The sequence below is a fragment of the Notolabrus celidotus genome, chromosome 12 (assembly GCF_009762535.1).
Source record: "Notolabrus celidotus isolate fNotCel1 chromosome 12, fNotCel1.pri, whole genome shotgun sequence".
Taxonomy (NCBI): domain Eukaryota; kingdom Metazoa; phylum Chordata; class Actinopteri; order Labriformes; family Labridae; genus Notolabrus; species Notolabrus celidotus.
Genome location: NC_048283.1, coordinates 15,262,345 through 15,290,315, shown reverse-complemented (window position 1 = coordinate 15,290,315; position 27,971 = coordinate 15,262,345). Strand labels below are relative to the sequence as shown.

Sequence of the window (27,971 nt, the reverse complement as noted above, 5' to 3'; positions counted from 1 at the left end):
AATTACCATGAACCCAATGACTCTCTTTTCACTCAACCCCTTATCTTGGCGCACGCAAACACACATCAAAAGATACAAAATATTGTGTCATCTGGCCGTGAGTTAGTTTAGCTTTAACACACTGGAGCCTGTCTTTCCATATCCCAGTGAATTTGCCCAATGTCGGCCGGCTTTCCAAAGTACAGGCTGTAAAGTAGGCCAACTCCAACCCCGAGCTATCTCTCCTTCTGACTCTGTCACACATTTTACTCTGTGTGGGTGTGAGCGTGATTTCGGGCTCGGGCGTGAACAGCTGTAGTAGTCGTGACTGCGTGCACGTCATCGGCGGCGCGCCTCGGCTTCGCGTCAGGAGCGCATCGTTTCAGCACCAAGGCCAGGGCTCGCGGCTAGAACAATAGGCGGCTCCGTGCACAGTGCGGCGCAGGGGACGTCCTCAAAGTCTCACCCGCAAACCTTTTATTCTAGTGAAGAAATACAAACACTTTGATCAGTAAAAACTGTATCATGTAGTGACTTCAACACTCAGCTCAGCAGAGGGAGCTGTAAAGGTGAGTAAGCACGTGGAGGACGGTGTTGTTAATTTTCATGAGAGTCTATCATACATATCATATTGACGGTCCCTGGGAGTTACGTCACAAGCCAGCTACCGCTTTGGTTGGAGGAGGGGGAGGCAGAGAAAGAGAGGAGAGGAGGAGAGACCGGTGAACGACGTGAAAAGCCATCCAGCCTTTGGACGGGTGAGACGTTACATGAAATTAGGATATAGCGAGAATAGTAAGAAAGAAAGAATAGACCCGGTTCATTGTTGCAGCAATAAAGACAAGGCTGTGCTTCAAGAGAAACGAGCAGGTTTTAAATCAGTTCAAGGCAGATGGTTTGCTATCACTTTGTAACTAAATAGAAATTAAGAGTGGGCTCCGCGAAAGTGAAAACTAACAAGCTTGCTCGGTCCTCTCTGCAATTCTAAGAGTCCAGAGGTTTGGTTGAATTTTCATTGGGACCAGTGTCAAGCTGTGATTTGGACTCACCTGCAACAGACTGCCACCTCCAGTTCTCCAGGGCAGCAACACAGGGGGGATCTTTGAAAACACAGCGGAGCCTGTAGTATCTCTGTTCCGAAGAGGAGAAGGAGGAGGAGGAGGAGGAGGAGGAGGAGGAGAGCACGGCAGGCACAAAGAGCGGAGAGCATCCAGAGAGGGGAGGAAGGAGGACGGGACAACAACGGGAACTCAACAGAGAGCATCCCTCTTTCATTTCTGATCCACAGAAGGCAACACTCTGCCCACAGGCATCATCTATAAAACGGTAAGAGCTTTGATGTATATGTAGCCTGTACATTTCACTATGTTGTTTTGTTCTGGTGAGTGCGTGTATGCGCGCGTGTGTGTGTATGTGTATGTGTACATTGAGGGGGGATCGGACAAAGAGCAAGGGAGCCCCATGACATCCGTGTGTATGCTGTAACCTACAGCTGGCTAAACAAAGAAACCGCTCTATTGCAATGATTTACCCCCAATCACGCTGTTTCTTCTCTTTTCTGTGTGTAGGGATCCAGAGCGCTGTTTCACTAAAAGGTAATGCATGCATACGGATATTTTCGATTTATATATATTCAATTAGAAGTAAATAAAAGTCCCATGATTGGTTTTTGATTGGCTAATTAACATTTGCATAATTGTTTTAGCAGAAGCTACTAGAGCCTTTTGTCAGCAGGCTAGGCGACAATTTCTCATACTCAAAACCTTTAAATATTTTGAATATTTAGGACAAACATTTTATATCCATAAATATATAAAAATTGCACATTTTGTTAAAAAATGTGTTGGTCATATTTTTCATTGTAACATTTTTTTAAACGTTGCATTTAGAATTATGCTCAAATAAATGCAATATATGTCAAACAAAATAATGCCCCCTGAGCTGATATTGAGAATATTGTGATACTCTAGGTGTATTAAAGTCTGGAATTGTGTTGTTTAAGTACTTAAAAACATATTTTAAATCAAACTTGTTCTTAGTGACATTTCTAAGCTTATTATTTTCACCATTATGATTGCCCACTAGTCTAGCTGTCACCACTCATCCAGCATCATTTGCTCCCTCCAGGGATACCTGCTCCTGATCTGTCTGCCCCTCGGCCCCTGCAGTACCCAGTTGTCCTCTCTACACTGTCCCGATGAAGGAGGCTGACGCCATCAAGCTGTTTGTGGGGCAGATTCCCCGGAATCTGGAAGAGAAGGACCTCAAGCCTATCTTCGAGCAGTTTGGCAAAATCTATGAGCTAACTGTGATAAAGGACAAATACACTGGCATGCACAAAGGTAGGTCTCGGTGTTAAAACATAGGACTTACTCAAACAGAAAAAGAACAGATAGCTAGATAGATAGGTAGACTGGTGACATTAAGGCAGATAGATGGGTGGATTTTCCTGTGCTGAGTGTCACATGTCACCATGGAAACTGTCACACCTCCTTTCGTCTACTTCTCCTGTTAATGCCGTGACATGAGATCATGAAGACAAGCAAGCAAACTCAGTGACTACCCACACATTGAATCAAATGAGAAGAACAAAAATGTATCAAGAAGAATACACAACATAAAGCTGTGATGAATAGCTTTTTAATATAAGGTAAAGGCAGGAGAGTTGAGAGCCTCCTAATGGCGTTAATGATTGGGTGGCTTTAAATAATGGCCCCCTTAACAATAGATTGGTAATAAAACAGTAGAAAACACAAGCACACACTCTCCCTCACTCAGACCACACACACACACACACACACACACACACACACACACACACACACACACACACACACACACACACACACTGACCTGGGGTCCTGTGTGTTATGAACAAGATTAGGCTGTATGCTCCAATCAGTGTAATGGCTCTGTAAGCCTGGGTGACACAGGGGAAAGAGTCTGTTGTTTTGAGAATCCCCATGGCCACAGTAAGCCCCTCTTAAAAGCAATGAGATGGACCATAAGATGCTTGTGTGTGTGAGTGTGAGTGTGTGTGTCATGTACTGTCCTGTATGTCGAGTCATTCTCAGTTCTCCTGACGTATGAGTGTGTGTGAATGTCTCCTTCCTAATCGTTAAAATCTTCTCTTCTTTATTCTGGATCTACATTAGTGTGTCTGGATGCTAACCTGCTGCTAATCTTGTTGTCTTAGTGCTGGTGACAGGTGTAGTAAACAGCCCTGGCCAGCCAGCTCTGCTACCTACCCCTCCCTCACACACACAGACACAGGTACAGCACATAGAAGAAACAGAGGGAGTGTATTTGGAGTGATCGTGAGGCATGCATAGTGGTTGGTATAGGGCAGGAACCTGACTGTGCCCAGCCTGTGAGGCCTTGTTAGCCCTGCGCACACGTCTGTGGTGCTGTCATGTGTGCTGACTCGTGCCGTGACGTTTCTGAAATGTGCCGTGCCGTGGAGTGTCCTTCTCTGCTCTAGAGTGCATCATCATGGTGTTGTCAAGTTTAGTTACAGTGCATGATTTTATATTTTAAAGCTCTCACACAGTTTTCCTCTAGTGATAACTCAGAACAGTTTTGGAGCAAACAGGAAGGCATAAGAAAAGGAGACTTTTAAATGATCTAAATGGCGTATGACTGTGTGTGTGTTTTCGTAGGGGGTGATACAGAGACAGAGATAAAGAATGACAAATAATAGAGTTGCTTGCTGACCCTCTCTACCTTTACTCCTTCCCCTTTTTCTTTTTTTCTCTCTCTCCCTGTCTCTCTCTATCTGACAGGATGTGCGTTTCTGACGTACTGTGCAAGAGAGTCGGCACTGAAAGCCCAGAGCGCTCTTCACGAGCAGAAAACACTACCAGGGGTAAGTGCACACAAATAAACACGTATATATATGTATACACACGCACATCCCCAGACAGAGCAAACTTATGCAACAATGCACACAACACGCACGTACGCTCATATCACAGGATCACCATCCCCCCACATATACACACAGACGCTGCCAACTACATTGTACACACTTACACACACACACGCTCAGATCAGTATGTGTGTGTGTTATTGGACGTTCAGCTCCCATTAGTAACACTGTGACATAACTCAGCAGCCAGCAGGCGTCTTGCTGCTAAGGACAAACACTACCTCTCACAAGAGACACATAGGGTACTCTGCCGGCATTATCATCTCCATTTCTCTGTCTCTCTCTGTCTCTCCATCTCTCCGTCAGTCCCCTCTCCTGTTACCCTCCGGTGATAGCTCCCGCCTGGAGAGAGTGTGTAATTAATGTAGCCGTTCCCCTTTGTCTCATCCCAGTCTCCCTCAGTCTCTCCTGTGAGGGATCGTGTGCTGCGGCTGGGCTCGGGGTAGGACACTGTTCATTATGGATGGGGCACAGTGCGAGATTTGCGTCTGTCTCTTGGGCTATACCTCTCTGTCGCTCCTTCTCTCTTTTTTTCCCCTCTCTGACCTGGTTTCCACTGCACACAAAAGCTGATATTTGCAGTAACTGTTTCGGAAAATTGAGCAATTTAACCCCCCCCCTTCTTTTTTAAACGTACTTTTACCAAGCCAAAAGAGTCTCTGCTGTGATAGTATAGGATGTTTTTGCAGGGATGACATTTTACAAGAGTTATAACAAAATGTACCTCCAACGTCTCTGTTGAGTGTTTTTCTACCACTGTCTTTCTGTCGCCCTGCTATGATCAGAGTTTCAGTTTCTGCACCTTCTCTGCAAGCTGGGGTGTTGATAAGATCTCTGTGAGAAAATGGTTGGAAGAGAGCCTGAAAAGGCGGCTTTGGGGGAGGGGAAATGTTCTTAAACACTCAAAACACAAATCCTAGCGTACATACATATTTCAATCACGCATGCTTTTCCATGCAGCTCAAGTATGCCTCATACAAACGCAGCATGTTAATAATGACATTAATCCAATTAGGGCCTGCTAAGGAGCCTGACCTTTTCTCTGTTTGCTGCGTCTCGTTCCTCTTTCCAATGCTGCCCTTTGTCCTTTGAATCATCCCTCCAACACTATCTGCTGGCTTTAACTTCATCCTTTCCTGTTTGTGACATCAATAACAGGATCCTTGCAGGAGACAATAGTTCGGAGTACACTTCCAGATTAATTGTGATAAATATTCCGGACACTTGGAGGAAACATTTGCAAGGAGGATACTCGTTAGCGGTACAGATTTGCTAAAGAGCCAGCACACACACAATCAGAGGCACCACTCTCCAGAGGAAGAATAGTGCTGAAATGAGGGTGTGGTGATCGTGTGCTGGGCTTTCAATAAGCATGGACTGTTAATGAGCAACATTATTGGCTTTCCTCGATTTGGAGTTGCTTGCTTTTCCCTTTGAGCTTTATATAAAAGAGATAGCATTCTTTATTCTGTCCAGAAGACTTCACAGTAAATTACTTGCAAGAATAAGAACAATTATGGTTGATGAACGATAGTGGAATTTCTCCCATATTTGACTTTATACAGAAGCACAGATGTTCTCACTCATTCTACAATGCGGTTAAGAATTTTTCGCTAGTTATTTTTATGATTAAGCAATAAATCATTTAAGCACTAATTGTTAAAAATGTGAAAAATGGCTTTTACAATTTCGCAGATTGTTTTGTCGGAAAATTTTCAGAAGTAAAAGTGTTTTTAAATTGCTTCTTTTGTCTGACTAACAGTCTGAAAGCCACAGACCCTCTATCTACTTTAATTAAAACAAAGAAAAGAGGCAAACTCTCATATTACAGAGGACGGATCCAACAATTGTTTGGCATTTCTAACTTTGTAATAACTACAAAATTAATTGAAAATAGTTGGATTTAATTTTTTCTTTTGAGTGGCTATTGATTAATCTCATAAAACATTGCAGCTCTTAAAGATGAGTCAGACTTTTTCTCCAAATAATTCCAAAGCGTTGTCTCTATTTTAGCCCAAGGCCTGCCTCATAGTCCTCCCTGTATCTCCTGGAAAGTTTAGCTCTGCTATCACTTTCCTCTACCCGTCTATACACTTTCTCTAACCTGTGTGTCTTCTCCCCCTCCTCCACTTCTTTGCCTCCAACCGTCTTTGACAGGATTTAGAAATGACTTCAGACCATTTCACTCTCCCCGTCACACGTCTACCCATTGTCCCATTTTTTTCTTTCCCGAAGAATTGCTTTTTCATCTTTCCCGTACTCCTCCTTTTATTTTTTTGTCCCCCAGCTCTCCATGCTGTCCCTCTTTCCATTTTATCTCTTCTTTCCCTTCAAATCCCCTTTGTCCTCTGTTCAACTCCTCCCCTCACGTCCCCCAGTTTCCCTGCACCAGTAGAATATTACAGAATGTTCTCTCTCTACCCCCAACCCTGTCATCGCTCGCTCCTCTTCCTCTCTAAAATCTCTTCATAGTATCCTTCTTTCATCCTCCCCTTCTCCCTTCCTGCTGTCTTATGCTTGTTTTTTTTTCCCACTGCACACTCACGCTTCCTCCTCGGATTCTCATTTCACAGTCATTTATGGTAACCCTTCTTCTAAGTCCTCCTCTCAACGTCAGTCCCTCTCTCGCGCACTCTCACCATCACCCTCCTCCCCCCTCATAGTTCCTCTACCCCTCGTCTCATTTCCCCTCCTCTTGATTAGTTGACCCTTTTGACCGTTTCACACCCCCATCTCCTCCCTCTCCTCCCCCTTCTCCCTCTTCTTTCCCCGGCTCCACTTGTTAAGCTGCATGATTAGTTTCTCACAAACTCATTTTCATAGTCAGATCCCGGGCTCACGATGAGGCAAGGGGGGAGGCTGAGGTGTATGTATGTGCATATATGTGGGTGTGTATGTTAGGATTGCTCTTAATTGCAGCGTCTGGTGGAACGCCAGCGCCTCATACAATTTTAATGTGGCTGTAGCATCACACACTCATACAGATGTGTTTCTCCTGCTACGTTGGTGACAAGTCTGATGCTACAGAGCTCTTCTGCTGCTTCTGTCTACCACTCACTGATGGGATTTAACGCTGATTTAACAGTTCCAACCAGCCAGTAGAGAAAAGAGAGGAAGGAGACAAACACAGAGAACTGCAGAGAAACTCTACCCCACTCAAAAACCCTGCTAGCTTCAGCTGGGGCAGTAGACTGTTAGATCGGAAAATGAGGAAAAAGGGACAGAGGGATTGAGAGATAGAGCGAGAGAGATGAACAGATGGCCTTATCAGAGTGTCCTGTGCCTTGTGTTTAATTTGGACACAGAGAGGGAAAGGGAAGCGCAGAGGGAGCACGAGATGAAGCGAGGGAGAGGAAGAGACTTACATTATATTAGTCACAGTGGCAGAAATTCAACAGTGGAACCACAAGCAAGTCCCACTATCGTGTGCAGATGTTTTGGTGTATTAGATGTGGCGCTGAGATTCCCTCTGGGATGCATCCACATGAAAGAGCTCATGTTTTGCTGCTGCACATCAGTGCTAATTTGCACTTGGAAATTGAATTTCTCATCTTTTTTTTTTGCATGCAGGGTTTGCACTAAATGGGAATAATGAGGGAAATATCCGTTGAGATACATTTTTTGCCACCATAAATGTAGTTTTTAGGGTTTACCTCGCTAAGGCTGAATTGAAAGTACAATAATGCAAAACGAGTGAACAGGATGTACAAGAGTAGAAGCAATGCAAATAAGAGTGTTATATTTAGTTGATTCAGTCACAGGAAGATATGTTGTACCACTGGCTATTGTCCTGTTAATACAGAGGGTTGATGGCAAAAGGCAGAGAGCATGTGTCTGAGGTCAGAGGTCAGGGCTTACCATTAAGTCTCATAGCTGTAAAACTTTGAGGGGAACCTTTCAGTGTCTGGACCAGTGATATGTTACACAGAACATTTGAAAGAATGGTCTGGATTTGTCTGTCATAAAAATATAGTGTTTTATTTGTTTTTCATGCTTGTTTCTTTTATAAAACTTAGCAGCAAATTTAAATGGGTAAGAATAACCCTGGCCCATGTGAATCTTTGTGGTATAAGACTCTGTTAGAACTATTTTTCTTCAAATCCTGAATACCCTAAATCTCAGTATTATGTTTTGTGGTACTGTTGATTCTCAGAAACACTTAATGAGTTTTTAAATAATAGTTTACATGCACAACTGTAACTTATACGGTTAAATGTTTAGCCTTTTGCTTAGATAAACACAACCCCAAATCCCATTTTTAGGAGTGCTTAGAAAGGGGTACTATTTGTATTGTGCTTTGTTTTTATACTATTGGAGTTTTCATTAAATTAGATACAGAAATGGCCGTTATAACATGATGAGAAAAATAATGTTGCAATACCTTGAATTGTAACCCCTTTATTTTAACGCAAATCGAGTCAGCAGATTCTAGTCAATAGAAATCTCAATCCAAAGCCCTCGCTGACGGTTTCAGGTAAAAACAACATTACATTTTATTATCCTGATAACTTTCGGAGAACATGGTCTCATGTATCAACAGTGTATCGTTGTTTCTATCCAGTAAGGTATCTCACAGACTGATGGAACATAAAGATACTTGCTCACACAAACCTGCCAAACATATAAAAATGCACACAGAATTTGCAGTAATCATTCATACAAAACTGTCCTTGCTTTATCCTAATCCCTCCAATCCATCCTTCCCCTCTCTCTCTCCCTCTGAGGCCTGTTTAGATTTTAACCTCGTATCTCCATCCCCTCTCTTTTTTTTATCACTCTATCTCTCCCAAGGCTACTGCTGCTGTATTTCCTCCCTTATCTTCCCCCCTTATCTTTTCCTTTTGTTCATTGCCGTTGATATCTCTCTCTCCATTTAATCTGCACTCTCTTCTCTCTGCGTTTATCTCTCCCTTCATCTTTGTTCTACTTCAAACACAACATTGGCCAACACACACACATGCATGTGTACACGATCATACACATAAACACACCCGAGCACATCTGTTTGGTCACGCTGGCATCCGCAGATCTCAGTGTAGGTGAAATTAAAGTGTGATAAGCAGCTTACCAGGTGTGTGTTGTCATGCTCGACTGCTCTCCAGGCAGCACTCTGCTCCCTGTTCTTTGATTAGAGCCAAACTGAAGCCTACACACAGACACAGACATGCACACACACACTTATTTATGCACACATTGTACTCCCCATGACCACTTGATGCCTAATGAATTATTTAAAAGGCATGAAGATGCTCCACAGGACGAGCAGTTAACAATAAATGTTGTAGCAGAAGATCGATACACTTATGAAAAATATAATAAAAGTTTGTAGTGGTGATATTGATTAAATGCATATGGTTGGACAGTGCTCCTCTGGCCATAAATTGGGATAGTTCCACGGCTATTACTAGATCATGCAAACAAGAAGACGCTGTTATATATTTTATTGAACCTGGACTGAGAAGAGAAACTGTGGATTTGTTATTTATGTCAGTTGTTGAACAGGCTCTGTTTGTTTACATGCACTATATGGACTCACATAGACTCAGCTGGTTGCTTGCGAGGCAGCGGCTTAGTGGTGATGCCAACGCGGCCCCTTTACTGTTAGTGTGATTTAAGAGACAGAAAGGAGATGGTTTAACCTGCACTCTGCCCTGGCCCTTTGGTAGAATAACCATAGCTCCTGAGTCAGTTTATTTGAATTAAGGAAGGCATGTGGATACAGATTAAGACAGCTCGACATCCACAAAAGTAAATGTTGGATCTATTTTCACAAGCCTTGTATCTTTCAAATACTCTGACCACAGAGTAAGCAACATCTCTGATGAGATCTGGCAACCTGGAATCCTCTATGTGATTTGGAAACCAATATCTCCTCTCTCAGTTGGTGTTGAGCTTAGTTTCTGATGTCTCTTCCAACCAGATAGACAGAAGTTTTAAAGGCTGTACATGTGAAAACCATGATATAAAATCTGAAACAGGTATTTCTCTGCTAAGAAATGCTTCTATTCTTATTGATGTAAAATTGCCTTTGGAGGGAAAAGAGACCATGCTCATTAAAAGCAGATTTGACCTGACCAGGATTCAGTTGGTGGAGCTTGGTTTGTGTCATCTTTGTTATAGAGAGTCTCTGTTTATCACAGATTGCTTGATGGAAGTCTATGTAAACACATAAACATAGTTAAAAACCATGAAACAATTCAGCTTGTGTAGTCGTCACGTCTGTTGTGCGGAAACTGAGGTTCCACACCATCTTTTCACATGTCCGTCATCCAGTGTTTGTTGTTGATGTTCATCAGAGCCCCTCAGGACTTGTAACATGTGCATGTTGTGTATGTTCAGTGTGTGTTTCCATGTGGAATCTAAGATGCCTGGCAGGCAGCCTCCCTGTGGGGCAAAGCTATGATGAGCAATTATCCACTAGGGCGACTTAGTAGGCTAATTTAGCATATTTATGTGGTCAGCAGCACTGTTTACTATTCCCCTTCACTGCTTACTGCTGCACTTTCAATTTAGAACAGACCCCAGCTCCACCTCTCATTCACTCTCTCTCCCTCTCTTATTTTCTCTCCATCTCTTCCTTCTCTCCATCTCTTCCTCCTCTGCCATCCCTCTGCCTCTATCTCTCCCCGCCTGATGGGGTTTGTGATGTGTATCGCTCCCCCCTCCCTTGTGCTGTTTCTCTATTTTTATCCTCACTGTGTGTGGGATGGAAAGGGAGTAGAGGGACAGGTGTAGAATCAAGTGTGTGCATGTGTGTTTGTGTGTGTGCGTGTGTATGAGCTAGAAAGAGGGGGAGCCAGAAAGAGGGAGATGGAGGGGGGTATGCAGAGTAGAGGGGTGTTAGTGTTGGGTTGTGTACAGCTAAGACTGAGGGGGATTTAGCTTGTTTGTTTTTAAACAAAAGTCTTTGCTTTGTGTGACTGTGTGTTTATAGTTGCCATAAATGTGTGTTCTTGTATGTGTGTGTGCATATGAGTGCATTTGTGCATGCAACATGGACAGAGAAAGAGTGCCTGCCTCATATTTCACCACAAAATTGAGGCAGAATCTAATCATAGCCTCATAAAAGCCTGACCCTTGAGAGCGCCTGCCTCTTTAAAGCCTGACACATACACACAGATATATGCACACACACAGAGGGACATTTTGTATCTTTGCCAGTTTGAAAATTATGTTTGTGAGGACACATGATTACCAGGTTATGTGATTGTTCTCTGCCAAATCTGCGTCTCTGTGATGCCTAGCTCTGAAGTCTCGCAAAGTTGAGTTGAGTCCATTTCACACGCCATCTGTTTTATAAATCCAGCCAGCTATAGAAATCTGCAGACACAGTTTCCACACTCATAGAATGAAATAGCTCTTTAGTTTTAATTATCAGTCATCATTATTGCATCAGATGCTGGACTTACATGTGTAACTTAAAGCTGGCTTTGAACCTCAACTGGGGCACAGCATGTGCAGCTTTAGTGTGCCCATTTACAGTAAATCCTGGATTCACACATGGCTTACTGCAAGCTGCACACTTAAGGTGATGAATCTGGAAATCAAGGCATGCCTAGTGGAGAAATATTCATATCTGAGTTATATCCTACACATTTAAATGTACAAATAGCTTAATTTGATTTATTAATGTTAACAAATGAGGCAGTGTCTTGCATTTATGTATTTTTAAAGAATAATCAAGGAATAGAACAAGTGCCAGTAAAAAAGAGTGTGCCAAACAATCACTTTGCTTTGACCTTAACAGGTGCCCAGATCTCTGCTTTTGCACTAAAGTAGGGCTTTGATCAAACAGCAAACATCAGTTTCTGTAACATTCACTGTTCATTTCCTGGCCATTTCATAATGTTCTGATCTCAGAGCTTCCAAGTGCATCGTTGGGCTTAACCCCAAGAAGAGGAGATTGTGTTTTTTCCACATATTGCTGTCTAAATAGGCTTTTACTCAACATATTGAATCTGGATTTCTTGTAGAGCCAAAATAAAAAACATCTCTGCAATGTGCTGCAAATTGTCACAAACAATGCTGTCATGTTAAACACAGATGCACGACAGCATACAGCTCTTTGTTCCAGACACCTTGTCTAAGCATGTAAATTTATACATCTGCACTAAGTCGTACGTATATAGAACAGGGCCCACAGTGACTGAGCGTGAATAAAAGGGGGGTTAAGAGTGCTGATGGAGGAGGGCCATGAAGAGGTTTGGCATGAATAGGGCTGTATAGACAGGGAGGGGGCAGGGTGAGACAGGGGAGGAGTAGAGGAGGTTGGGTTAGAGAGAAGGAGGAAACAAGACAAAAGTTTGCTATAATGAGCGTGGAGGAAGGGGCAGGCGGGTGGTGTGCGGAAGAAAGGACTTTTTCTGGGTGGTGGAGGAGTGGGAGGGAGTCAGGGCGCACTTCTGTCAGTTTAAACAGAGACATCTGTCAGAGGGGGCCACTGTGTGTGTATCTGCATATGTGTGTGTGTGTGTGTGTGTGTGTGTGTGTGTGTGTGTGTGTGTGTGTGTGTGTGTGTGTGTGTGTGTGTGTGTGTGTGTGTGTGTGTGTGTGTGCGTGTGTGATTAGGCTGGCAAAGGGATGACAGGACTTTAGCTGCACCTGGGGTGTGACCTCTGCTCTGAGGTCTCCTCTCTAACCACACTTCAACCTGCTGTCTAAAGATAATGGCCTTTTCACACTGACCACAGGGCAAAGCCGGAGCTTTATTACACCAAATTACTCTGTTGTAGATCACCACACTTTACAATGCTCTGTCCAACAGTAGAAGAAGAGAGGAGGAAAGGACAACATGCCCTGTGTAGCTCTGTCCTCTCTGGTTCTTTAAGGAATGATTTAAACCTTAATTAATTAAATGAAACTTTTAGCATGAATGTGGGTATATGAGGAGTAAAATGTCAGTTTAAGTTTGCACCACAGTCTGTGTTTATGTTAATGCTGGTATAATAGCCTATTTTTATCGATTCAATGAAACATTTTATTTATTTTTCTCTTGTGTATCATACAGATTATAAGGATTACAGATGAGGTTGATTACATTTTAAAGGACTTATGCTTGGATAAATAATAAGCTTACCAATTTGATCATCATTATGATTAATTATAATTTTTATTTAATATGAATGTTTTTCCTAAATGTTTTCCTTGACCTACAGTGAACATCTGATGAAGGTATATAAAGATATAAAACCACATAGAGTTTGTATAAGTCAGCAGCAGGTGAATTAAACAACATTTACTAGGCAAGCTTAGCATTTCTTGGATGGCTTAAGGTGTTAGAGTGATCTTAAAATACTGTCCTGGATCCGATCAGCTGAATATTAACACCTTCATGAGTGACTGCAGCCTTACATTAGAAGATGTAAGTATCTCTAAGGAGTTGTTCTTAAATGAAAGAGAAGATACACCTCTTAAAAATATGCTAATATTAATTCATTTTATTCTTAAAGCGTGCACAAAGGAAGTGAGAGTCAATATGAGGCCTATTTGACTTTCCATTAAGCCTTCATAAGAATATGCAGGTCATTTGCATAACTTTATGGAATCCTTCCTGACGCTGTAACTATCTGAGCATCCAAAAATGTGTCACTGGCGCTGTATTGAATGTAATCTCACTGAATATGCGATTTTTGTAATCATGAATTTGTATGGCTTTGAGCAGCCTTTTTAATTCACCAGCTCATTTCCCAAAGGACTTACACTCCCTAAAATAGAAAGAAGGTCCAAGTGCATAGGTCTAACAGTTATCCGCTATAGTGCTGCTGGATTATGTTGGACTAAATCCAAAGGATCAAATTTCAGTGAGTGCTCCACCGCTGCATGCAGAATGCTCTCATTGGGGTTTGATAAAAACAGCATAATATTATAGGGATCAACAAGGTAGTTAGTTCTGCTCTATGCATGGTTTGATGCTATTACTATGCAGAGCGATAAAGACAGACAGACAGGCAGAGAGAGGAGAGAGTATGTTGGTAATCCATGCTCCAGTAGAGAGGCTGATGAAGGGTTAACTGCCAGATAATGTATTGAGTGGAGGAGAAGGAGGGCAGACTTCTCAGGTGTGAAGAATGGAATGAGAGAGATGGAGGAGGGAGGGATGAGAGCAGGGGGATGGGCCGCTCAGGAGCTTGTATTATGGTTGCAGGCCCCCCGTTGCCAGGCAACGGAGCAGAGCGAGATGCCAGGTTGCTAGGTTACCTCAGGGATGCAAAGCCTAGCTGGGTGTGATATAGAGAGACGAGATAGAGCAGAGGTGGGGTGGAGCTGTGCTGCTGGGCTGCTCCACCTTCCCGCTCGCTCTCTCTCTGACTCTCACGTGTCAGTGTCTTCATCCAGCTGTGGATCAGAGACTGAAGGAGTTTCTTTAGAGAGCCAAGGGGTCGTATGCTTCCATATCAGGCCAGGTTCAATGACATGTGAACACACTGACTACACCAGAACAGTATCTTTGAAATATTATCACAGATATTTCAAGCTAAAGAGCAGATTTTAAAAAATGACTGATAACACTGATTTAACTCTAAATAATTTTTGTTAATCTAGTCATTAAGACAGGATACTATAATGTGATTATAACGGGGCTAAAACTGATGACTAATGTCATTATTATCTATTTTATCAATTCTATTCCTGATAATAGTTGAAGGGATTTTAGCCAATGGTATTTGTTTTGGTTCATGGAAAACAAATTAACCCAGGGGTTCTCAAACTTTTGGGAGCCAGGGACTCCTTACGGGTGAAAAAATTGTCCAAGGACCACCTCATAATTGTAACACAGATTAAGCATATGCTTACTACAATTTGCACTCTTAGTTGCCCTTGGAACTATTCAATGTAAATACTTCAGACCTGTACGTACCATAATGATAAACAGATAACACTTAAATTTGAATCAAGTCAATACCACTTGTATACTTTAAAACAGAGGGTCATTTCATTCCTTGTGGACTCAACATGACAGCATTTATACTTTTTAAGTAATTGATCTTAAAAGCTTTCAGAAAATTAAAAGTAACAAGACTCAAATATCCCTTCGAGCCATTAAATGGTATCCTAACAATGGTGTATATGCTGTTTTGTAATGACACAGCACAAGTTTATAATTTATCAGAAATGTATTCAAATTATTTCACGGACCCCCACGCTATGGTTCGCGGACCCCCAGGGGTCCCAGGACCCAACTTTGAGAACCACTGGTCTAACCAAACCCCAAAAACATCCATTCCACTTTGATGGGAACAAAACTGACTGTATTTACATCCGTTTGGGGATTATTGAGTTAAAGAAACAATTGATAATCAGAACAGGCATGTATTTGCTTCTTCACGTGACTAATCCATCAGCAGTAGTTGAAAGTGTTAACAGTATCTAAAAGAATCCCAGCTGATTTACAGGAATTAAAGCTCTCTATGATTATTAACTCATTCATACAATCACTATAAATTGTGTTTTGGACATATTTTCTTAAGTTTTTGGTTAAGCAGAATACTTCTGGGGTTCAATATCTGTATAAGTTATTATGAATTGCTATAATGCTGCTCCTATTTCTAGTTGCATGACCACCATGTCTATACCACATTTAAATTTCCCCAGAATCATCTTCTTAAAACACCAGCACTAATACTTAAGGCATGTATCAGGATGTCATATCATGCCATAAGTCACTATTCAGTCCCCAGCCCTGATCAGCATCAAATACATTCATTCAAAGAAAATTATAATGTTATACTTATTAAGTATTACTTGCATAAAAACGGCAAAGAGCTATTTCACGAATAATTGAATGGAAACAATAGACCTCTCTTAATAGCTACATAGTCTTTTGATGGTTACATTAATGTAGTTTTATGGAGTAAAAAAAAATCTGATGTGAAGAAGGGGACAAATATGGGGTCATTGGTCTTGCTACTTAGCTCATTTTAGGTTTTTGCAAAGTCAACGTACTGGTTCAGTACACCGAGGATAATGAGTTTATAGCTTCAGCAAAGATGATGAAAAAATGAGACAGAGAATTGGGACAACGTGAGAGAAGAAAGTGAATGAAAAAGAGAAGGAAACGGATGGGGAAAGATAAAAAACAGAGATGCCCATGTCATTATCAGGAGGAGGGGGATGGATTATGGTGTTGAGAGTGGAAAGAGGGGGGAATCAAGGATGGAGGAGAAGAGAGGAAGAGAGAGAGGAATAATGCTAGATCGTGGAGAAGGGATAAAAATAGTTTTCCTTTCTTGTGCACTCTGGAAAATGGACATCTGAAATTGTGAAGATGGAGTGTTCCAGAGGGGGAATTGAAGGGGGAAGGGTGAGTAAGTGTGTGAGTGTATGTGTATGTGTATGTGTATGTGTGTGTGTGTGTGTGTGTGTGTGTGTGTGTGTGTGTGTGTGTGTTAGGATAAGAGATAAGAAGAGAGAGTGACTGTATAAAAACACACACACACACACACACACACACACAATTGTCGGTTGTCACACTGTAATCACTTTTATATTTCCGTTTGCGTGAACATTTGTGAGTATTCCCCTCCAGTGTTTGGATGTCATCAGAAGGGATCAAAAAAGCAAAAAGATAACATTGATTTAACACTGTACTTTAATCCATGTTCCAGATAGTGCACGTACACACACATTTACATACGCACACTTCCCCCTACCCTCATGATGTGGCGCAATGGTTTGTTCCACTGATTTTGCGTAGGTGGGGGAGGGGGGAGAATACGATTTGATTGGATAATCCAAGGATTTAATATCCCCTAATCCTGGCACAATCCTCTCTGCATTACTGCAGGGAGTAAGATTAACTGTATGTGTGTTGTATGTGTTTGTTTCTGAGCGCGCTAAAAGGGCGGGCAGGGTGCTCTGGGAGTGAGGAAAAGTGTGGTGTACACTGTGCTGTGAGTGTGTGTGTGTGTGTGTGTGTGTGTGTGTGTGTGTGTGTGTGTGTGTGTGTGTGTGTGTGTGTGTGTGTGTGTGTGTGTGTGCATATGTGAGTGACATGTACTGTGTGTGTATTTGTGTTGGCACCACAGCATGCAAATGGAGCTGTGTTTGCATGCAGGGTTTCGTCAGGCGTGAGTATGAGTGGACGTGCCTCAGCCGAGCGTGAGTGGTCATGCAAGCTCACACATAATCATATATCACATATCTGGCCCTCATGCATGGCCGCGCTGCTGCTGCTGCTGCTGCTGCTGTTGCTGCTGCTGCTCACATACGAATCCTTGGTCCTCAGAGATGCACAAACTCTCAGCGAAGGCTTCTTAGTATGCAGCAGGACAGATCAAACCACTGCTACAGTATGAGGCCCGCTTCTTGTACGAGCGCACGTTTGCAGATGGTTACTGTTGATTAAGTCTTAATTGGAACGTGAGTAATTAGAGGATAATTTGACTTGAAAGCGTGTGGCTGTTCATGTGTGTTCTAGTAAAGAAGGAGAGAGAAGACAGAGTGGAGTACAGTGTGACTGACTAGCAGGGACTGTACTTTATTTGCATTTTTCTCTCAGGCTCAAGGGAATTTTAATTACTCTACTATAATATAGATTCAGTTCCCTCACCTTCTTCCTCTCCATGTCTTCGCTCAGAGCCAAATCACACTTATTTCACCCTTCCCACATCTTATTCTCATAAATTTTCTGTCCTGTTCATTTTCTTGTCATACATTTTTACTAATACTCACGGCTCATTTGGCCCCGGAGATAAGGCGGTTTAGGAACAGATAATGAAGAGGAGAGCCAGCAAAGCGCTCCTCCAGCATAAAATTCTTTGTTTACCAGAAGAGCACAGCAGTCGCCCTTGGCAACCAGCATCCTTGTTTACCTACCCAGTATGCCGTCATATGATTGCCATGACAACGAGCTGGTTGCCATGCCAATTTTCCGATGCCATTGTGTCGTCTTTGTAGTGGCGGTGTGCACTTCTCACCTGCTGTCTTCTGTTTGGATCCTCTGCGTTTTGTCTCCATCACTCCCCTTCTTCCTCCTTATAACATTTCATGAGTTTGATATTCCTGTCAGGAATCCAAAGGTCAGCACAGTTCAAGCAAACACACACACATTCTCAGAAACAGACTGATAAAGCTTTGATTGATAAGTCGTAGTTGGCAGTCATTAGATGCCTCTGTTCAGCCTGTTTTACGATCACAGGGATGAGCTTGAATAGGTCTAATGAGGGAAGAAATGGAAGAGGTGATGGATGGAGAGACGGATAGAGAAAGGGTTAGTGGACACAAATCTCGCTACAATCAGCCTGAGCAACAACACGGCCCCAAATCAATGAACAAGACGGGACTGATCGATGAGTTGATAACACAGGATGGATGGCAGTGTGGATGGACAGCAATAGCACCAGATCTGGGATATAATGGATGCATGGATGGATAGCTGGATTGATTGACTGATGGATGGATGGTGGGATGGATGAAAGGGTAGATGGGTGGATGGTGAATTTTCTAGAAGTTCATGTTGATGCAGACAGCTCCCATCAGTTCAGGTGTGTGGTTAGAAATGAACGTCACTCCTTCCTCTGCAGACCTTATGTCTATGTTTGTGTTTACGTGCAGATGTGTTTTATCTGTGTGGGTTTGCATTTCATACTGTGAGTGTAAGTGTGTGAGAGAGAGTGTGTGTGTGTGTGTGTGTGTGTGTGTGTGTGTGTGTGTGTGTGTGTGTGTGTGTGTGTGTGTGTGTGTGTGTGATGGCCTTGCCTTAGATCAATAGCTCTGTGGTGACAGCTAAGAGCTGATTAATCAAATGTATGGACCAGTCCCTCTCTGCTCTGCCCTCTCCTCAATTACCAGCTTCATTACATTGCCTTAACACCCCACTGGGACCTTTCTCCATTCCTCCTTCTCATCCCCTCCCTCCTCCCCAGCCTTCCTCCTCCTCCTCAATCTCTTTCCTTTCTCTCATCCTGTGTTCTTCCATCTGAGTTTTTCTCCGCTCTGTCTTTGAATAACACTTGCAAAATACATCTTATGCCGCCACTATTGATGCAAATTACTTTCTGACTGGCAGCGAGACAAGGCATTAATTAGTACATTTTTGTCTTTGTCGCAGCAAAGTTAGGAGCTTTAAATCTGACACTGAATGATAACAATGTTTATTTTAAAAAATAGACGATGGCTGTTCAAAGCTCGGATTGGAAAATCAGTGCCAACGCCCCCCAACACACACACACACACACACACGCACACACACTGTTTATTGCCTCCTTTTTTTGGCTTCTGCTTCAATCCTCCCCTCATATCTCCTTTACCTTCCCTCTTGCTCCATCCATTTCTTCACTCCTTTCCTTGCACTTCTCTCCTCTTTTCATCGCCATCATTCTGCAGCCCTTTTCCTCCCCCACCCCATCCCTCTGGCATTAACACTGTCTCATTGCCTCAGTGCTATGACTAAGCAATGTGTGCGTGTGACTGTGTGTAGTATGTTTCCGTGCCTCTGTGTGTGTGACAAACCTGTGCTCCTGCAGATTGTACATGCACTGAGGGGCTTTTAAGAACAAGCATGCACGCGTTAGCATAGATTTCTGTAGTCGTGACATTTTTTAGACACTCAGAGTCACGACTGAATCACGCCCCTCTCCTCCCCATCTTCTCCCCCTCTCAATTCTTTTTGAATCATCCTCTCAGGGGCAGCTTTGCTTTCATCCTCCCACTCTCTGTCTCACTGTCTCACTGCTTTTTTAATGCTTGCCTTTCCATCCTTTTCCATTCACTCTGTCGGTTCCTCTTGGCTTTCCACCTGCCCTTTCAATTGGCCAAAATCGTTCAGGGTCCCCCAGGCTCTCGTTTCCTCTGTCCCCTGTTCTCCATCCTTTTATTTTTAGCTTTTAACTTCACCCGCTCCCTTCACACACTTGACATATCATCCCACTACAATGACCCCCCACCCCCGCCCCCCCCTCCTCTCTCACTCTACTCTCTATCTCAATCTACTCTTGTCCCTCATCTAATCCAAAGTTCTTGTGTAATCCAGATCAGCTGGCCTGCATTCTTAATCTCGTCACTTCTCAATCCCCCATCCATTCTGTGTGTGTGCGTGTGTGCGTGTGTGTATGTGTGTGTTTGTGCGTGTGTGTCAGAGTGAGAGATATAGTAAGATTGTGTGTGTTTTGACAAAGAAAGAGAGCAGCTTGGGACAGAGTTTGGACGCACCTGTCACCTGCTGACCTTGATTAATCAGTGACTTAAAAACACATAAAGACAAACACAAACACAGTACCACACACACTTTGGTATACACAATGTATATTGTACAATTAAAAAAAAAAAAATCCAATTTCAACATGTTGTTAGAAAGCTTCAGTATCAGACGATTTTATGACCTAATGAAGAGAAGTACCTCTAAGTAACTGAGACATTACTTAGATAAAATAACTTGTCATGTCTTCACATATAAAATATATCATCAAGATGACTATATGTTATTTTCCTCAAATGCAATCAAAGATAAAACCTTTGTTCTTATTGAAGTCTATCCAAATGAGGCTATTCAGCTTTTCTTAACTTAAGAAAAATAGCAAAGGTGCACTGTAGACGAAAACACCTGAAACAATCACTATAATATTATATTTCCCATTTTAGAGACACACAATATAGTTCACCATCAAAGCCAGAACTTCAATGCCATTGTTCTAGTGATGGGATCTGTTTCCGGAGTTCTATCAGTCATTCACTTCATCATCAAATCAAACACTAATTGCATTTGTTTAACCCAGTTCTACCAAAGCCTCGATAACAGGCTGTAACACATAAACAAAATGAACCTCCTCTCATTTCAAAGCTGTTCCTGGATGATGTATCCACATTTCTAGCTTTAAAGAAAACTTACCATAGATAGATTTTTAAGGCTTTCTGTTCCTTTTTCTTACAAGAAAAACTTTACTTTCCTGTCAGGATTACCTCTCCAGAGGTAATCAGTAATGCACTGTGACATTTTCTGGCCCTTAGCCTTGGTCAATACAAAAGAGATTTTCCTGTGCTAAGTCAAATAAAGAGAGACTTGTTTGTGTTGACCATCTGTGTTTATGTTCCTTCTTGGTTGTCCCTCAGATGAATCGGCCAATCCAGGTGAAACCAGCTGACAGCGAGGGCAGAGGAGGTGAGACATGCACTTAAAAATAGCAAAACACACATACGCACATTTTAGTGTGTCAGTGGTCAAAGCTGCTGGCTTACTTGGACTTCTGCTTAAGTAAATACACACACATGTACACATTTACACCACTATCTATCCACTCCTCTCTGTTGTTACCCTTCGCTGTAGTAAAGACTGCTCCCTGGTGGTCACAAATGGAAGCTCCCACAGAAAGACAGATCAATTTCCATTTGCACTGATTCTATAGTCAGAGATGTGACCTGGTACATAGTGATGAAATTAATTTCTTGTCCTCTTCCTCTCTGTTTTTCATCTTCTGACTCTCAGAGGACAGGAAGTTGTTTGTGGGTATGCTGGGAAAGCAACAGAGCGACGAGGACGTCAGAAGGCTGTTTGAGCCTTTTGGAAGCATAGACGAGTGTACTGTGTTGAGAGGACCAGACGGTACCAGCAAAGGTAAAACACTTATGTTCATGCACATACACAAACTACCTAATTTCATTAAGTACTATGCTGTGATTTAATTTTGTATGTGTGTTTGCTGTAAGTGACTTTGTTCTGTTTCAGGATGCGCTTTTGTAAAATTCCAAGGACACGCTGAAGCCCAGGCTGCCATCAACAGCTTGCATGGAAGCCGCACAATGCCTGTAAGTTACATGAATAGGATAACGAGGGATTTAAAAACAGACAGACAAAGGGTAAGCACATATTACATAATGGTTATGGTCTTTCAAGGCCATGTACAGCAGTCACATGGGAGAGTTAGCTTTAGTCCCATCCTAGCCTGCATCTATATGCTTGGATGGGCTCATGCCCTACAAAGAATTAATTGATGGCCAGGCATTTAACATGTAACATGTAACTACAGCTGAAACTTTGCATCTGTCTTTAACCACACAGGGAGCATCGTCCAGTCTAGTGGTGAAGTTTGCCGACACAGAAAAGGAGCGGGGGCTGAGGAGGATGCAGCAGGTGGCCTCCCAGCTCGGCATTTTCAGCCCCATGACCCTCAATTTCCCCGCCTACAACGCATACACACAGGCGGTCAACGCACAGGCAAGTAGTGCACCAATGCATATACGAAACACTCACACACACACACACACTTACACACTAAGTTTGTAAGGGGAGTTCTGTACTCATGAAAGGATGTAATAAGTTTGAAGAGGCTATCAGTGGTCTAATTGGGGCTAATGTTATTACACAGACAACAGAACATACGTCATCTAGCATTAGCTTTCCCGCAACACACAACCATTAACCCACTGACTCAGGACATAATGGCCTTGTAATTAGATCTCTATTCATCTGTTCCTCCATCACTCCCTCTCCCATGTCCCTTCCTCTCATACCCCCCTCTTTCTGACTCTCTCTCTTGTTCCCATGTCTATTTAACTGTCTCTTTGTCCTACTCTCTTTCTCCCCTGCAATGTTCTTCCTTTCTCCCTGTTGTTCCTCAATCCCCTTCCTCCGTCTCTCTGTCTGTTTCCTTCCCTGTCTGCAGCTTGTCCAACAGCAGGCCCTGGTTGCCCAGTCAGCGTACTTGTCTCCTGTGGCAACAGTTGCTGCCGTACAGATGCAGCAGATGGCAGCGCTCAATGCCAACGGAATCATTGCCACACCCATTACACCCATTACGCCGTCCTCGGGTAGGCTCACACACGCCATGCATATGCAATTACACTCCTGACTATTGTTATAGCTCTACATGCATTTATTAGATACAAATTATAACAGAAAATGTGAGTTAGTCTTTTAAGGTTCTCCAGTGTTTTCCCTCAGATTCTTTGCCCCATCTAATGATAGAGCAAAATAGATGAAAGATGAAAGACAGAGTAGTGGCAGAAAGTTAATATCTTGTCTCTGTAGGTACAAACACTCCGCCAACTATTGCAGCAACGCCTGTGCCAGCTCTCCCTCCTCCAATGGGAGTGAACGGTTACAGCAGTTTGCCCAACCCCACCAATGGACAGCAAGCAACAGAAGCATTATACACCAATGGTGTTCACCCATATCAAGGTAATTTGCTCAAATCGTAGAGGCTTGCAGATGCATTTATAGCACTTGAGATATTCTACAAAGGAAACTTGAGGATTTGTTATCTCATCCTTTGTTTTTCTCTCTCTCTTTAGCTCAGAGTCCAGCAGGCCTTGACCCGCTACAGCAGGCATATGCAGGAATGCAACACTACACAGGTGGGTGTGTGGATAGATTTAAGTGCTGACCAGATGCACTTTTGCACTTTAAATGTATTATCTCCTAGTTTACTACTCATACATTTTTGGTATATTATGGCAAAGAAGCAAATGGCTCACTAAGAGACTCACTGGACACCAAAAGTGTTGTTAAAAGGCACAGTATTAGGTCAACTGGCAGGTTCAGAATGCATACAAAGAAAATGAAAACAAGGGTAGAAAATGAAGCTCAACACATGACCCCTTCTCACTGTGAGTTGAGATGGTCTTTGAAGAAAATGCATGTATATATAAGTCCTAATGTAAAAGCATTTAGCATCTCTTCAGATCCAGTAAAGAGACCTATTTCTGCAAAGTTGATTACAAATGTCATTGTCATTATCTCTAATCAGCATTTAATATGATATATAAGGAGTGCTAGTGCACAGATAAGCAGACAGCTCATGCAGTGGGTTAACTAATGACTCTTGAAAATGGGGACAAAGAAAGTCAAACTGTCTGCTTTCAGCTTGACCGCCTTTGGTTCAAGGATGGATTTTTTTACAGGACAATTTAGAGGATAAAGTTTCTCCGTGATTCATTTTATCACATATGGGACAAAAGACCCACAGTACCGTCAGGTGATTGTGTGTGCAAGCTAGTCATACACTTACACCACATGTATACTTAGTTCATTCCAGTGGGGTCAGGGTGGATCTAATATGTGTGGATACAGACTCAAATCAACACTCTCATTGTTTACACTTGCTCCATTAAACTGAGTTAATAGTTTCAACCTTCAGCAGGAGACGTCTCAGTTCAAGTGAAACAACTCGATTGGACGGTGCCGTGTTGCCACCTGTTGTCTGTACCCAATCACACTTTGTTACTGTCTCTCCCAATAGCGGCATATCCTGCTGCCTACGGATTGGTCGGGCAGCCGTTCCCCCAGCAGCCAACACTGGTTGCCCAGCAACACCAGCAGCCCCAGCAACAGCAGCAGAGAGAAGGTGATGTGACTTCCTATCTGTCTGGGGGCCACACCCCTCTCTCCAGTGATCCTGTTAAAAGTTGTTTATCACAAGGGTTTCACTGCATGACACCATTTATCACACTCTACCTAACGTGTGTGTATGTGTTTGTGTGTGTCTGTGTGTGTCTTAGGTCCGGAGGGCTGTAACATCTTCATCTACCACCTGCCGCAGGAGTTCAGTGATTCTGAAATGCTGCAGATGTTCCTGCCCTTTGGCAATGTCATCTCGGCTAAGGTTTTTGTTGACCGAGCCACCAACCAGAGCAAATGCTTCGGTGAGACATGCAGACGGTGGGGGAAGGGGGGGAGAAGGGACGAGAGCAGACGTATTGGAGAAACGAAAGGACGAGACAAAAACACAGGGGGTGACTTTGTGGGGGATAAGATATTGCGTCAGTTTAATTATTTTGTCTTTGGTACATCAAGACAAAGGGGCTGTGTAGAGGAAAGGTTCCGTTGATAAATGGACTAACTTTCTTTTTCTCTCTCTTCAGGATTTGTAAGTTTTGACAACCCGGCCAGCGCTCAAGCCGCCATCCAAGCCATGAACGGCTTCCAGATCGGCATGAAGAGACTGAAGGTGCAGCTCAAAAGGCCCAAAGATGCCAACCGCCCATACTGAGTGACAACTGAGAGGAGGAAGAAGAAATGAAATAGAGGTGAGAGGGTGGTGAGCAGGTGATGAGTGACAGGACATAAAGAGAAGTGAGGTGTTGTATGTTGGGGGAACAGGAAGATGGAATTAGCCCGATGAGAAAAAAGGGGAAAGGGTAGCTTTAGGTGTTACACTGCAATGCTAATGAATGGTACAACATTAAAAAGAAAAAGCTAACATGACACAAAGAGGGAATTAAAGTTGGGTTACTCATATAAAAACAACTTCATCAACTCAGGAGAAAATACTAAAATATTGTTTTCCTTTTTATTTTCTTTCACAATCTTATTTATTTTCTTTCCTGCTGTTTTGATCTTTTCCTGAAACGGCAACTTACCTCACCCAAGATCCTTCCGTCCAATCATAATTCACGAGGACCCCATCGCTATGGCAATGGTTGCCTAGTGACTGATAAAGCCCTGACCCCCCCTTCCTCTCGCATTGTTGTAAGTTGATTGGTTGGCCTGTGTTTGGGTTGCTGTGGCGATTGATTGCCTGTGTTGGTTGCCCTTGGCAATTTTTGTTCTGTCACCTCGAGCAACCAGCCATGCGTTGACCTGCATGTCCTGTTGCTGTAGTGACCACAGACTGTGTTTGGTGCATTGTGACTTTATTTTGTATTGACCTGTGCACATACTGATCAATAACTGTCAATAGCCAGGACTGTCCTCAGAATCAATTGATTAAATTGGATATTTGATACACTTAATCAATGTACAGTAATCTGATCAATTCTGTAGCAACGCTTGTTTCTTTTTTGCAGCTTTGTTTTTGATCAGTTTCTGTAGTGTTCTGTTTGGTGTCATTATTATTTGATCCAATTGTTTGGGTAAAGTAGTGAGCGTGGGCATCAATGTGTACATATGTGTCTGTGTTACACTGTTAGTGTGTAATACAGGAGTGCATCATAATTACTGTTGTACTGGTCTGTATAGAGAGGCTATCCAGAGGTTTCCATAGTGGACTGGTGGAGAAGTGTAGACTACAGCATCATACTGCAAAATATGACCTTTAATGTGATGGAAAAGCTTTTTAAATGAGTTTATGCTACACACTACAACATCAGGTCGTGTTGGACAAGAGGCAGTGAAATGATAATGCCTTTAAATATGGTTACAAACTGGACCATACAGGTTAGAACAGACAGGAACAGAAAAGGCTATCCAAGCTTAACGACAGAAGCACACAATTTTTGGGCGAGCATGCATTTTGTTGAGCTGTACTCTGATAGGCTGAGTTTTACATTCCTGGATTCTGATTTAATATACTGTTTGATGTGGCACTTCAGTTTTTTGCTCCAGTGTTTCTCTTCCTCTGCGTTATTTTTTCATCTTCTATCACTGCTTTTGTGGCGTTTCCCCCCTCTTCCCCTCACTACCCCCTTCCTCCTCCTCCTCTTCCTCCTCCTCCACCAGCCTCCTTATCTTCTCTTACTTGCCCCCCCCCCCCCCCCTTCTTTTGCTGTCAAAGTCTTTCTTCGCTTCTCTTCATCCCAACCTTCTTTCTCTGTCCCTCTAGCTCGTGTTTTGAGGTAAAGGGTATGTGGTTGTTATGGTGGAAAAACAAGTGCCTCTTGCTTATTGGAGAACAGCCTTCAACTATAGGAATTCTGGGAGAAATATAACACACAGAGAGAATAGAGCATTTCTTTAGTTTGAGGTAAATTCAATCCTCCACAAACCCTAACCTTTACCAAAGAATAGATAGTGTGTAGCTACTGTCAGGTCGATGTGTGGACGCATCGTCACATGGCAGCACACATTATAAATAAAGGATTTTGTTTCTATTTCCAGGCAAACTTTTACATAACAAATCCTTGTGGATAGCAGGTAGTTGTCTGTCTATTGGACCCATCTACCATTATTTGATCCCTTTAAACTGCTGTCAGTGAGATTAAGTTTATCACCCAGAATTTCTATACTGCCAATGCCAGAGAGTGATGCATGTCGGTAGTAGTGTTTGCTTGCCATGATCAAAGGCACACAAGGGCAGCACACGCTGATAAAGTCACACACACATAGACGCAGATACCAAGGCTTTAAAAGCACACATGCAAACCTCCAGACACACACTTCCAATCACACACAAGGGACCATGAATAATGGATTTTCACTGTATTGAGTTGCATGATACAGACACTGTGTGTGTATGTGTTCAAGCACCATGATTTATTGCTGTTGAGAGACAAGCTTTTCAACTGTGAATGATGCCTTCTTGTTTAACTCACCAAGATGAAAATGAAACAAAAAGATGAGCTAGGGGCATCCCAAGCTGCAGATTACTGCAAGACATTGAGAGCAGTTAAAGTCAGAGATTTTTAGGGGGAGGGGCATGTTTGGCCAGATGTAAAGATGAGGCAGACACATGGAGCTCTGCTGTGTTCATAACTTTGCTCTCTAACATATCCTCCCTCCTCCTCTGCCCCCCTCTCTCTCTATCTACCAACTCTCCCTCCCTTTACAGGTGACCTTTCAGAGTCCAGCCGAGGTGGAATCCCAGGGTTCATAGTGCTTTCAGACTGTCTGCTACCTACGAGCATCCGGGGAGTGCAACCACACACACACACTGATACACAAGCACACACACTGATACACATACTACACATGCGCTCTCAACACTGAAGCTCAAACGGTACAAGGCTGGTATACAAATGTAGATAAAACGCACAAACACACACACAAATACACACGGTTCACACGAGTCAGTAATCTTACATAAACAGCCGAGAGCTTGGTTTGACCATGGCCTGTGTGCAGTTTGCCAACAGGGTGTTTAGTACAGTTAAGACGACTCAGACCAAGCATGTATGGAGGGTACTGATGAAAAATGCTGATATATCACTACAATAGACTTTAACATGTCTATACCATGTCTATTACATGACAAATATAAAGGGGCCGATGTTTCATAATAAAAAAAAGAAAGAAAGTACAAAAAAAGACGACTAAATGAGTAGGTTAGAGAGACTTTGGAGAAAATCCTAATGACGTGTAAATAATTTAGTTTACAAAGAGCAGCATTTAAAAAACAAGAAAAAATGCAAAAAGAATACTACTTTAGATAAACACTGGACAGGACACAGCGACATAATTGTTATTATTATTATTATG

The 27,971-nt window shown here is 42.7% G+C and overlaps 1 protein-coding gene across 1 annotated transcript; it reads left to right on the top strand.

The window, feature by feature from the left end:
- The first annotated feature begins 710 nt into the window (after nt 1-710).
- On the top strand, nt 711-27,971 carry LOC117822303 (CUGBP Elav-like family member 3). The gene is made up of 15 exons (XM_034696971.1): nt 711-1,305; nt 1,548-1,574; nt 2,107-2,321; nt 3,762-3,844; nt 20,954-21,002; nt 21,327-21,455; nt 21,567-21,646; nt 21,900-22,055; nt 22,504-22,648; nt 22,869-23,018; nt 23,132-23,194; nt 24,079-24,183; nt 24,338-24,481; nt 24,701-24,865; nt 27,325-27,971. Exons 3-14 carry the CDS (start codon nt 2,177-2,179, stop codon nt 24,826-24,828), a joined length of 1,377 nt encoding a protein of 458 aa, XP_034552862.1. The 5' UTR covers nt 711-1,305; nt 1,548-1,574; nt 2,107-2,176; the 3' UTR covers nt 24,829-24,865; nt 27,325-27,971.